At 35.8% G+C, this 13,652-nt stretch overlaps 1 protein-coding gene across 1 annotated transcript; it reads left to right on the top strand.

Annotated features, from left to right (window-relative positions):
- Window positions 1-4,552: 4,552 nt before the first annotated feature.
- Window positions 4,553-11,993, top strand: LOC142556418 (uncharacterized). Its single transcript, XM_075667878.1, has 6 exons — window positions 4,553-4,645; window positions 4,773-4,824; window positions 9,257-10,263; window positions 10,623-10,740; window positions 10,843-11,105; window positions 11,202-11,993. Exons 1-6 carry the CDS (start codon window positions 4,553-4,555, stop codon window positions 11,991-11,993), a joined length of 2,325 nt encoding a protein of 774 aa, XP_075523993.1.
- Window positions 11,994-13,652: the final 1,659 nt, after the last annotated feature.

Genomic DNA, 13,652 nt, shown 5'->3' with positions numbered 1-13,652 from the left:
GTCGAGAACGAGGAAACCCTAAGAAGATGGAAGTGGAGAACAGAACAAGCCAACCTTCGTTGTTGCCCGCTCGTCGATGCTGTGGAGAGAAGAAATCAGAAGCTCCGAACAAAAGCAAGCCATAATTGAGCTATGTTTTCTGCTGCGGAGGAGAGAGTAACGTATTTCATGGCCGCTCCTCTCTGTTGTATTGGAAGGCAAAATATGTGACACGTATAGAGATTTTACCTGCAATCGGAAAGAAAGAAAATTGGGAAAAAGTACAACAAAAATAAGAGGGAGTAAACTAACACAGTAGGAGCTTTCCAGTGCCAACAAGGGGGAACGCCGCGCACGTGGGTCGAGAACGAGGAAACCCCAAGAAGATGGAAGTGAAGAACAGAGCAAGCCAACCTTCGTTGTTGTCCGCTCGCCGACGCTGTGGAGAGAAAAAATCAGAAGCTCCGAACAAAAGCAAGCCAGGCCTAAGCTATGTTCTCTGCTGCGGTGGTGAGAGTAACGCATTTCATGGCTGCTGCTCTCTGTTGTGGTGGAAGGCAAAATATGTGACACGTATAGAGTTTTTACCTGCAATCGGAAAGAAGAAAAATTGGGAAAAAGTACAACAAAAATAAGAGGGAGAAAACTAACACAGTAAGAGCTTTCCAGAACGTGGAAAACCGCAAGAAAATTTGAAGTGGAGAACAGAGCAAGCCAACCTTCGTTGTTGCCCGCTCGCCGACGCTGTGGAGAGACGAAATCAGAAGCTCCGAACAAAAGCAAGCCAGGATTGAGTTATGTTCTCTGCTGCGGTGGAGAGAGTTACGCATTTCATGGCCGCTGCTCTCTGTTGTAGTGGAAAGCAAAATATGTGACACGTATAGAGTTTTTACCTGCAACCGGAAAGAAGGAAAATTCGGAAAAAGTACAACAAAAATAAAAGAGAGAAAACTAACAAAGTAGGGGCTTTCCAGTGCCAACAAGGGGGAAAGCCGCGCATGAGGGTCGAGAACAAGGAAACCCCAAGAAGATGGAAGTGGAGAACAAAGTAAGCCAACCTTCGTTGTTGCCCGCTCGCCGACGCTGTGGAGAGAAGAAATCAGAAGCTCCGAACAAAAGCAATTCATGATTGAGCTATGTTCTCTGCTGCGGTGGAGAGGGTAACATATTTCATGGCCGCTGCTCTTTGTTGTAGTGGAAGGCAAAATATGTGACACGTATAGAGTTTTTACCTGCAACCGGAAAGAAAAAAAATTGGGAAAATATACAACAAAAATAAGAGGGAGAAAACTAACACTGTAGGAGCTTTCCAGAACGTGGAAACCACAAGAAGATGGAAGTGGAGAACAGAGCAAGCCAACCTTCGTTTTTGCCCGCTCGCCGACGCTGTGGAGAGAAAAAATCAGAAGCTCCGAACAAAAACAAGCCAGGATTGAGCTATGTTCTCTGCTGCGGTGGAGAGAGTAACGTATTTCATGGCCGCTACTCTCTGTTGTGGTGGAAAGCAAATATATGACACGTGTAGAGTTTTTACCTGCAACCATAAAGAAGGAAAATTGGGAAAAAGTACAACAAAAATAAGAGGGAGAAAACTAACACAGTAGGAGCTTTCCAGTGCCAACAAGGGGGAACGCCGCGCACGAGGGTCGAGAACGAGGAAACCGCAAGAAGATGGAAGTGGAGAACAGAGCAAGCCAACCTTCGTTGTTGCTCGCTCACCGACGCTGTGGAGAGAAGAAATCAGAAGCTCCGAACAAAAGCAAGCCAGGATTGAGCTATGTTCTCTGCTGCGGTGGAGAGAGTATCGCATTTCATTGCCGCTGCTCTCTGTTGTGGTGGAAGGCAAAATATGTGACACGTATAGAGTTTTTATCTGCAACCGGAAAGAAAGAAAATTGGGAAAAATTACAACAAAAATAAGAGAGAGAAAACTATCATAGTAGGAGCTTTCCAGTGTCAACAAGGGGGAACGCCGCGCACGAGAAAACCCCAAGAAGATGGAAGTGGAGAACAGAGCAAGCCAACCTTCGTCGTTGCCCGCTCGCCGACGCTGTGGAGAGACGAAATCAGAAGCTCCGAACAAAAGCAAGCCAGGATTGAGCTATGTTCCCTGCTGCGGTGGAGAGAGTATCGCATTTCATTGCCGATGCTCTATGTTGTGGTGGAAGGCAAAATATGTGACACGTATAGAGTTTTTACCTGCAACCGGAAAGAAGAAAAATTATGAAAAAGTACAACAAAAATTAGAGGGAGAAAACTAACACAGTAGGAGTTTTCCAGAACGTGGAAACCGCAAGAAGATGGAAGTGGAGAACAGAGCAAGCCAACCTTCGTTTTTGCCCGCTCGCCGACGCTGTGGAGAGAAAAAATCAGAAGCTCCGAACAAAAACAAGCCAGGATTGAGCTATGTTCTCTGCTGCGGTGGAGAGAGTAACGTATTTCATGGCCGCTACTCTCTGTTGTGGTGGAAAGCAAATATATGACACGTGTAGAGTTTTTACCTGCAACCAGAAAGAAGGAAAATTGGGAAAAAGTACAACAAAAATAAGAGGGAGAAAACTAACACAGTAGGAGCTTTCCAGTGCCAACAAGGGGGAACGCCGCGCACGAGGGTCGAGAACGAGGAAACCGCAAGAAGATGGAAGTGGAGAACAGAGCAAGCCAACCTTCGTTGTTGCTCGCTCACCGACGCTGTGGAGAGAAGAAATCAGAAGCTCCGAACAAAAGCAAGCCAGGATTGAGCTATGTTCTCTGCTGCGGTGGAGAGAGTATCGCATTTCATTGCCGCTGCTCTCTGTTGTGGTGGAAGGCAAAATATGTGACACGTATAGAGTTTTTACCTGCAACCGGAAAGAAGGAAAATTGGGAAAAAGTACAACAAAAATTAGAGGGAGAAAACTAACACAGTAGGAGCTTTCCAGAACGTGGAAACCGCAAGAAGATGGAAGTGGAGAACAGAGCAAGCCAACCTTCGTCGTTGCCCGCTCGCCGACGCTGTGGAGAGAAAAAATAAGAAGCTCCGAACAAAAGCAAGCCAAGATTGAGCTATGTTCTCTGCTGCGGTGGAGAGAGTATCGCATTTCATTGCCGCTGCTCTCTGTTGTGGTGGAAGGCAAAATATGTGACACGTATAGAGTTTTTACCTGCAACCGGAAAGAAGGAAAATTGGGAAAAAGTACAACAAAAATTAGAGGGAGAAAACTAACACAGTAGGAACTTTCCAGAACGTATAAACCCTAAGAAGATGGAAGTGGAGAACAGAGCAAGCCAACCTTCGTTGTTGCCCGCTCGCCGACGCTGTGGAGAGAAAAAATCAGAAGCTCCGAACAAAAGCAAGCCAGGATTGAGCTATGTTCTCTGCTGCGGTGGAGAGAGTAACACATTTCATGGCCGCTACTCTCTGTTGTGGTGGAAAGCAAATATATGACACGTGTAGAGTTTTTACCTGCAACCAGAAAGAAGGAAAATTGGGAAAAAGTACAACAAAAATAAGAGGGAGAAAACTAACACAGTAGGAGCTTTCCAGTGCCAACAAGGGGGAACGCCGCGCACGAGGGTTGAGAACGAGGAAACCGCAAGAAGATGGAAATGGAAAACAGAGCAAGCCAACCTTCGTTGTTGCTCGCTCACCGACGCTGTGGAGAGAAGAAATCAGAAGCTCCGAACAAAAGCAAGCCATGATTGAGCTATGTTCTCTGCTGCGGTGGAAAGAGTAACGCATTTCATGGCCGCTGCTCTCTTTTGTGGTGGAAGGCAAAATATGTGACACGTATAGAGTTTTTATTTGCAACCGGAAGGAAACTGGCCATCTAACTCAATTACACTCTTTAAGTAGAAGTAGATATGTTATGGTAAAATATTTAAAATAATTTTTAGTTATATTATATTATATAATAGTATAATGTATATACGACAATCACAATTTGATAAATGCTATTTTAGTTTTTTTTTTTTATTTATTTAAAAGAAACATTGCCATCCGCGTCAATTACGATTTTACCTAAACCAGTCGGCCCCTCTCCCCTGAGAGAGAGCAGTGGTAAGCCTAACGGCTAGCCTCCCACTGCAATTCTGCTACTCCACCGCGAAGTTCCCCGTAAGATGCCGTTCGCTTTACATTCACTCTACTCTGACCTACCGGAATCACAGAAGATCTGTCTGCATGGCGGTTCATACTGATTGTGGAGCACATTATTCGGTGTTTGATTAAGAAGTGGTCAAGAGAAACATAAGCCGATTTGGTGTAGAAGGACGCTTTTTTATTGGATTTTACTTTGATTATAGTCACGCAGCTGAGATTTTTTATGATGTTAACTGGAGTCAGCTGAGAAAACGTGGAAAGAGTTATCGGTATGCTCGAGATTGTGCTGTAGTACAGCTTTTAAATTTCGCCAGTCGTGACGTGATGCTAGAAAAGTTTAGTGTTGAATAGTTTCTGAATATTGTCATCTTTGGAGATCTAAATGAATCATTTAGAAAAATAATAGGTCGATGGCATAATTTTGCAGTGGATGGTTAACACTGATTGGGATTCAAATTCTTCTTTTAACTTCATTCTGCTATGGCAAAAGAAATGGCGACTGATGAAGATATGGTTGAAATGATTTCCTCTGAAATTGAGACATTAAATAATCAGATTATGGATATTGAGGAGAGGCTAAAAAAGGTTTGTGAATTTTATGGAAAATAGTTAACAAATTATAAATCTTTTCTTGTGCAATTCGATGCCCCATCCCTTTTTGATCTCACATCCTCTAAAGTTCTTCGATCACTTTTATATTATAAAAAAATAGGTTTTGCTCCTTCCAACAGATCCTCTTGATGCAAGAAACATAATGCTTGAAGGTTTCTTTTGATAACCATGTACTGAGCTGTAGACTTATCATATATATGGCTCCGCCCGGGCTAGAATTTTAAACTCTAGAATTTTTTAATATTTTAAATCGATATACCCGGGCTAATATCATATTATTCTAAAATTATACAAAATTTACCTATAAATTTTTTCAAAAAAAATTGGGCCACCTGGCTACAAGCCCACATTGCTCTGCCCCTGTATATGTGTGTGTCTATATATATATATATATATATATATATATATATATAACTCATTCATATTTCTTTAATTTTTTTAAAAAGATTTGGACTACTCAATTTTTTACTCGTATTTTTTATCATATCGTTTTTTTTTATTTGTCATATTCTTTCGACAAATACATATAATTTATTATAATATTCAATTATTTCATTTTTTGGACAAACAGCGATCTGTAAAAAAATTTATTTACAATGATGTCGGCTTTTATTCTCTGTTAAGTAAAGTGACAATCATTGCTGATAGATATTTCTATTTTTCTAGTCAACTTTAATTTATTAGATATTTATACTCGATAACATATAAATTGCATTTTATTATTATTACAATCTACTAGCATATCAAAGTATTGACGTATTGATAAAAAAAATTGATTGAATGTTATCATTTATTGACAATTTATAATAATAATATTTTTTTACAATAAATCATCTTTTTACCTAATCTTATGGCACATTTTTTAATATTTTATATTAACACATAAACAAAATGAATATATTAAATTATAAACGTCTTATTGGTATTATCTCTAGATAATAATATCTTTAACTTTCTTTATTGTTTATATATCTTCACGAGATAATTTATGTATTCTTGTTTTGAGAAAAATCCATTGCATTTATAAAGTTTGAATAATAAATATAACTTTCTAGAATAATAAATTTAATTTGAAAACTGAATTCATTGTATGAAAAAACGACGCTTTTTCTTCCCTTTCTAGTTTTTGTAACCTTTTTTCTCTTTTATCTTCTTTGTCCCATTGTAAAATGTTTTAAAAAAAAATTATTCATGCCTAGAAAATATTTTGATTTATTGTTTTTCTTGTTTATGTTGGGAATAGTGCCCTAAAAGTATTGTAATTAGACTATGTTTTTATATTAATAATAAAAGTGACATTTATTATTGAACATATTTACATGAAATTTATATCTTAAATATCATAGAAAAATCCCTAGTTTATTGGATGTAATCATGATTTTAGTATATATAAAAGTTATATATACAAGAGGATTAAAATTATGGATAATAAACTTAAATTAAGTACGCGATGAAATTAATTAAATTATGGGATCTTTAATTAAAGCATCACCAATGCGGCCCATGAACATTAAGAATGTGACCGTCTTATCCGGACTGTCGATGTAGAGACATCTAGATGAGGGCATTTATATATAATGAGATTATGTAGGACTTGGATCGATTTAATTAGACATTTCATAATAAATTTCGTGTTACTATGAAATTTTAATTAAATCATAAAGATGATCATATATGAATAAATCTGAATCCTGATGTGATTATAGACTCATGTTCATTTCAATGTGATTCTTGATTTGCTTGTTTAAAGTTTGCAATTATGCATTCTCAATAATTCTCTCATTTTTTAATTCTAGAACTGAGTGTGGGCCCAATTAATTTATAAATTGAACCACTCATTAGTGAATTAATGATAAATGAGAATAAGAAGTAATTGAAGAAGTAAACGGAAAATTCCTAGCTTTAATTATGAATTGTCTATGGAGGATTAATTCATATGTAATGATTATATCATTGGACTACTTGTTTTGTACAGTAAATATTTCATAATAAAGAAGAGTGCAATTTCATATTTTTAGTGGAGCAATTATGGAATTAATAAGTTGGGTAAATTATTTAAAGAGTTTAATTATTTATCTAATTTATTGGAGCTTCTAATTATGAGTCCATGGTCTCCAGTACGCTTTTCAAATTAATGACGTTTAAGAAATGCAATTTAGAAATCATTAGTGATAATGGAAATTTGTTTCCATATCATCAAAGGCTTAAATATAAATATAATTAAATATGAGTTATTAATTATATTTAAATTTTAATTATGAGATAATTATAAATTTAGTTATCGTGATAATATCATAAATGGACATATACGTTTTTCAAATACGAGAGGTAATTTATTTTTTTTAAAAAAAAGGTAGTCAAAATTGATCAACTTGTATATTATTATTATTTTTTTAAAAAAATGGATTAAACGTGGGAAAATTATTTTCATTATTTTAAAAATCAAGGACAATCAATTGGCCTTATAAATGATTGAAACTTACGTAGAAAAATGGTTTTCTATAACAATCAATTTGCTACTGTTGAATCTCAATTATTTATATAGAACAATACAGGCAAGAGATAAGAAAAATTGAAGAAAAGTCATATTGAGAAAATATTTTCATCAGAATAAAAAATTGGATTTCTAAGTTTTTATATTTATGAGTGCCCACACTACCGTATCGATAGAAAGGATTGTACTAGAAGGCTGTGGTTTTTACAGATCTCGGATTCACAAAAAGAAAGAAAACTACAAGAGGTTAGTTTTTCTAGAAAATAATTTTATTTAAATTCATCATTAATTTATATTCATATGTTCGATTATAATTTATGAAATTATGTAATCCCTTCCGCTGTATTTCGATTAAAAAAATTATTTTTATAGCCGGAATCGATCCGAAGACTATAAATTTCCAACAAATGATATCAAGCCATTGTTTTCATATGAATATAAATCACGAGAATTTAAATTTATGATAATGGGTTATTGTTGAAGCTTATAAATTTAATTGTTAAAATTTTGATTGCCGAGGATATTTGATTATCTTAATTATGAGAACAAATCAAATAAGATGATTTTACATATAAAATATGAATTTATTATATCGTGTCCTACATGATCTGGAAGAAGAATTCTTATTTTGTCCACAGAAGAAAGAATATTTCTTCTTTGTAAAAAGCTTGACTTGTTCGAACCATAAAATTCGGTCTTTATCGGGAACGGTTTCCGATCGATGTCAGTATTGGAGAACTGGAACTAAGAGGCAATGCAATGGATGGTTCGTCCAACCATGACTCCTGAGCGTTGGCTCCAATACAGATGCTCGCTGGGTCGAGTATTAGTATTCGCTGGTTCAAGCGATTCTACTCGCTGGATCGAGACATCGGCTCGCGCACGAGTTGTGCAGGCACTAAAACGACGGTACGAGCCATGGATGGTTGGACCGCCATGGCTCGTGTCTGTTGTCTCGAGGAATTTCTCGCATACGGTACTTCGTGTAAATTTGCTTATGCGAGAAAAGTGACTCGTCGGACGAGTTATAGTACGAAAAATTCGATGGAGTTCTTGAGGAAGATGGAACCTACGTTCCATATTGCAATATGAGTTACTGCAATTTTTTTTAATGGCAGTATAGCTGCTTGAGGAAGAAGAAAAAGGTTGATGCAACGTTTTTAATTAAAAAAAAAGTCAAGCATGTTTTAAGATAATAATTATGTATTGGACCCATTTAACTTATATCATTGAATTATTTTTTTAAAATGTAAAATATTTTAAAATTAATTGATTTATAAAGTTAATTTGAAATTAATTAAATGATTTATTTAATTTGTTAATTTTATTTTCAATTAATGATAATAAGGAAAATTACGAGTTTCAACAATATCTAATTTTATATTTTTTATATCTTGTATCATGTTTAAATTAGATTTAAATTTTATGATATTCATTATGTGATAATGTACACATGTTGAATTTAAAAAAAAACAATAAGATTGTAATTTTTATAATTAAACGATTAGATGATTTAATTAATTAAATAATTAAAAGTTTGAGAAACTTTATTTATTATAATGAGTGGGAGAAGAATATATGGCAAAAAATTATACGGCCTCCACTATTAACAAAAGCAACGTAAGATTTAAATGACGCCTAGTGACGCATAGGACGTCCTCCCTAAGGAAGGTTTTCATTTAAATCAAAATCCAAGGATTAGTTTCCGAAAGGATAAGATTTTTAATTAAATTCATACTTTACCTACCCTAAGGTGGCAATTATGGATTGAGTTTTAAAATCTGAAATTGTGGGTTACACTTGTAAAGATGCAAATAAATTGTTTAAATGCATCTAGGTTAAATTAAATGATAATTAATAAATAAAAGTGAAGATATGAGATATCTTAGTGTTTTATTTATCAATAGAGATAGTCTCAATTTAATCGTCATTTAATTTGTTCGACCCTAAGGCTACTTGTTAAACGCGAGATTAAATTTCCTCGGAATTAGTGAAATAAATATATTTTATCGCACATCATATTTATTATTCCTAAATTTATTTATCTATGATATTTGTTCAATTGATTAAATGTCACTTTCATATTTCAGCAATCATGACTTCTGGTCTCGTTCTTGCTTTACTTAATGAAAAATTGACTGGTGAAAATTTTTTAAAATGGAAGAGTAATATTAACATTGCCCTCGTCTGTAAGAACCTCAAGTTTGTCTTAACGGAGGAATGTTCTCCTGAACCCTCTTTGAATGCTTCTCGTAGTGTACGAGAAATTTATGATCGATGGATCGCGGCAAACAACAAAGCAAAATGCTACATTTTAGCTGGAATGAATGACGTGCTTAGGTTAAAGCACGAGCATGTAGAGAATTCTTATCAGATAATGGATTCTCTACAAGTTATGTTTAGCCAGCGATCTAGTCAATCTAAGCATGAGGCCATTAAGAATTCTATGAATGCTAAAATGAAAAAAGGGCAATCAGTTGGTGCGCATGTTTTGAACATGGTTAATTACTTCACTGAAGCTGAAACTCATGATGCGAGCATAGATGATGGTACACAAATGAGTATGATTTTAGAATCATTGCCTCCTACTTTCCTGCAATTCAAGAGCAACTATGTCATGAACAAGCTCAATTATAACATGACACAATTGCTCAATGAGTTGCAAACCTTTGAGGCTATTTCCATTGGAAAAGTTCAAGAAGGTGAGACAAATGTTGTCGAGAATAAGCCATCTTCCTCCAAATCTAGTTTGAAGAGGAAGAATAAATGGAAAGGAAAGGGAATTCAGAAAAAGCAAAAGAATTGGAAGAGTTTCAATGACATAAATAAAGGCAATACTGCAAAGCCCAAAGGAAAATGTTTTCATTGTGGGATTGATGGTCACTGGAAGAGAAACTGTCCCAAGTATCTCGCTGACCTAAAAGAGAAGAAGAAAGGTAAATATGATTTACTTGTTCTAGAATCTTGTTTAGTAACCATTGATTCTTCTATATGGATAGTTGATTCGGGTGCTACTAATCACGTTTATTATTCTTTGCAGATACATAGTTCTTATGAAAAGCTTGTCGATGGATCATTCACGATGAGAGAGGAAATGGTGCAGTGGTTTCGGAAAGAGCAGTGGGAGTTGTTAAACTCAGATTTAATAATAAATATTTGGTTTTGAACAATGTTTATTTTATACCTAGTTTTCGGAGAAATTTGATTTCTGTATCAAAATTGCATGAACAATTTTATTCGCTTTTTTTAACAATAATAAGATTGTTATTTTAAGAAATGGGCGTATGATTTGCACTGCATTAATGGAAAATGGGTTATATATTCAAAGACGAAATGAAAAACCACTGCTTAATGTAGAAATATTTAAAGTAGAACATCCTAAAACTAAAAAGCAAAAGGTTTCTCATGAAGATAAAACATATTTATGGCACCTAAAGTTATGGCATATTTCCTTAGGAAAGATTAAACAGACTTGTAAATGATGGTCCTTTAAGAGAGTTAAATGTTGACACTCTTCCTGTTTGTGAATCTTGTATAGAAGGAAACATGACTAAGAGACCTTGCTCTGCAAAGGGCAATAGGGCCAAATAACCACTAGAGCTTATACATAGTGATGTATGTGGTCCTATGACTACACAAGCTAGAGGTGGTTATGAGTACTTTGTCATTTTTATAGATGATTACTCAAGGTGTGGATATATTTATCTCATGCATAGAAAATCTGAGACTTTTGGAAAGTTCAAAGAATTTCATGTGGAAGCCGAAAGACAACTAGGAAAATCTTTGAAATGTCTTCGATCCGATCGAGCCGGAGAGTATCTTGATACTAAGTTCAAAGATTATTTGCTAGAGCATGGTATTTTATACCAACTCACAGCACCTGGTACCCCTCAGAAAAATGGTGTTGCTGAAAGGAGAAATCGCACTTTGCTTGATATGGTGAGATCTATGATGAGCTACTCTTCACTGCCAATCTCGTTTTGGGGTTATGCAATAGAGACATCCACTTAAATTTTGAATGCAATGCTATCTAAGTCAATCCATAAGACACCTCTAGAGTTGTGGAATGGGAGAAAACCTAGTTTATCTCATTTTCGCATATGGGGGTGCCCAGCACATGTGCTGGAACGAAAGACTGGGAAATCGCATCCACGTTCAAAAGTGTGTTTGTTCGTGGGATACGCCAAGGGAACGAGAGGAGGTTGGTTTTATGATGCTCAAGAAAAGAAGGTAATTGTATCGACAAATGCCATTTTTCTTGAAAATGATTATATGACCGATTTCAAACCTCGAAGTAAGATTGTACTCGAGGAGTTACTAAATAATGAGATCATTCCACGTACAACAAATGTTGTTAAGGAAACCACTAACGATACCACTAAACCAAGTCAAGATATAATCTCACCTCGACGCAGTGGGAGAGTAGTAAGACTACCCCTCCGCTATCGTCAAGACGAAGAGGCAAATGTTGTAGTCGCTGATTGGGTGGAAGATGATCCATTGTCATTTCAACATGAAATGGAAGATCCTGACAAAGAAAAGTGGCTTGAAGCTATGAACCAAGAAATGGAGTCGATTTACTCTAATTCTGTCTGGGTTCTTGTAGATACACCTGAAGAGGTTAGACCTATTGGATGTAAATGGATCTATAAGAGAAAGAGATGTGCAGATGGGAAAGTAGAGACTTTTAAAGCAAGATTGGTTGCAAAGGGTTATACCCAAAGAGAGGGAGTCGATTATGAAGAGACTTTCTCTCCTAATCTACATGAAGCAACCAGAAAGTTTTATAGCACAAGGTCAAGAGCAGAAAGTTTGCAAATTACTTAGATGCATTTATGGACTAAAGCAAGCCTCAAGATCTTGGAACCATAGATTTGATGCAACAATTAAATCTTATGGCTTTGATCAAAGTGTTGATGAGCCTTGTGTATAAAAGCACATCAAAGATGGAAATGTGGTATTCATAGTGCTTTACGCAGATGATATTATGCTCATTGGGAACGATGTAGAAAAATTGTCTATAGTAAAGGCTAGCCAAGCAATTCCAAATGAAAGATTTGGGATAATCAAATTATGTTCTTGGAATTCGAATTGTTCGAGATCGTAAGAACACATTGTTGGCATTGTCTCAAGCTTCTTATATTGATAAGATGTTATTGCGTTATAAAATGCAAGATCCAAGAAAGGTTATATACCAACCCGACATGGAATCATCCTCTCCAAGGAGCAGTGTCCTAAGACACCGCAAGAAGTTGAGGACATGAGACGCGTTCCCTATGCCTCTGCAAAAGGCAGCCTTATGTACGCAATGATGTGCACTAGGCCAGACATATGTTATGATGTGGGGATAGTCAGCCGTTTTCAGTCAAATCCTGGTATGGATCATTGGATAGCGGTAAAGAACATTCTCAAGTATATTCGGAGAACGAGAAATTATATGCTTGTCTATTCGGGTAGAGACCTTGAAATAGACGGTTACACTGATTCTGATTTTCAATCAGACAGAGATTCTCGAAAGTCAATATCTGGATCAGTGTTTACTCTTGGTGACAATTCCATAGTCTGGAGAAGCATATAACAATCCAGCACAGCCGACTCGACCATGGAGGCCAAATACATAGCTGCTTCTGAAGCTGCTAAAGAGGTTGTATGGCTTAATAAGTTCCTATATGATTTGGAAGTTGTTCCAAATATGGATAATCCACTCACTTTGTGGTGTGATAACAGTGGTGCGGTGGCTAATTCAAAGGAACCTCAAAGTCACAAGAGATCGAAGCATATAGAAAGAAAGTACCATTTGATCCGAGAGATAGTACAAAGAGGTGACGTTTCCATAGTACAATACCACATTCTTCTAGGTATTTTGCGAAAGGTGTTGGACATTGTTTACCAAATCCATCATACTTTCCATAGTACTCTCCACAATGGTCAGATTTTCCATCTTTAATTTTCGTTCCAAGTTGATTTTCAACTACGGCTTTGAATATCTTAAATATGTCGAATGCTTGATACTGCTCATGGATTAAATATAGGTACCCGTATCTTGAATAATCGTTTATGAACGTAATAAAGTATTGTCGCCATTCCATGAAGCTGTAGGAAATGGTCAACAAATATCAGTATGAATTAGTTCTAAGACATCCAAGCATTTGTTTGCACTTAATTTTCTTGTGTTTGTCTATTTTCTCTTTATACTCTCTATACAAATTTGATTTTGTAAAATGAAGGGATCAAGGATTTCATCCGAAACAGATCTTTGAATTCTTTCTTTAGAGATAAGACATAAACGCTTATGCCACAGTGTGACGAAATCTTTATGAGTTATTCGTTTTGTACCGCGCTAACTTGTGTACAACGTTTCATTAAATGAGACAATATTATCCAATATATATAGGTTGTCGTGTAAGGATAAGGAACCAGTACAAATGAGATTTGAATCTTGAAAATATTAAATTTCTTATTTCCAAATGAATAAGAGTAACAAAA

The sequence above is a fragment of the Primulina tabacum genome, chromosome 9, assembly GCF_025594145.1.
Source record: "Primulina tabacum isolate GXHZ01 chromosome 9, ASM2559414v2, whole genome shotgun sequence".
Lineage (NCBI taxonomy): Eukaryota > Viridiplantae > Streptophyta > Magnoliopsida > Lamiales > Gesneriaceae > Primulina > Primulina tabacum.
Note: the sequence above shows the minus strand (reverse complement) of the source record. Positions and strands in the feature narration are given on the sequence as shown.

Bases quoted from the DNA above. Each gene is read 5' to 3' on its own strand.
- LOC142556418 (XM_075667878.1), top strand. From the start codon at position 4,553: ATGGCGACTGATGAAGATATGGTTGAAATGATTTCCTCTGAAATTGAG. The intron at 10,264-10,622 runs GTGCAGTGGTTT...ATATTTCCTTAG, and splicing joins TCACGATGAGAGAGGAAATG to GAAAGATTAAACAGACTTGT. The intron at 10,741-10,842 runs GCAATAGGGCCA...TCATTTTTATAG, and splicing joins GAGACCTTGCTCTGCAAAGG to ATGATTACTCAAGGTGTGGA.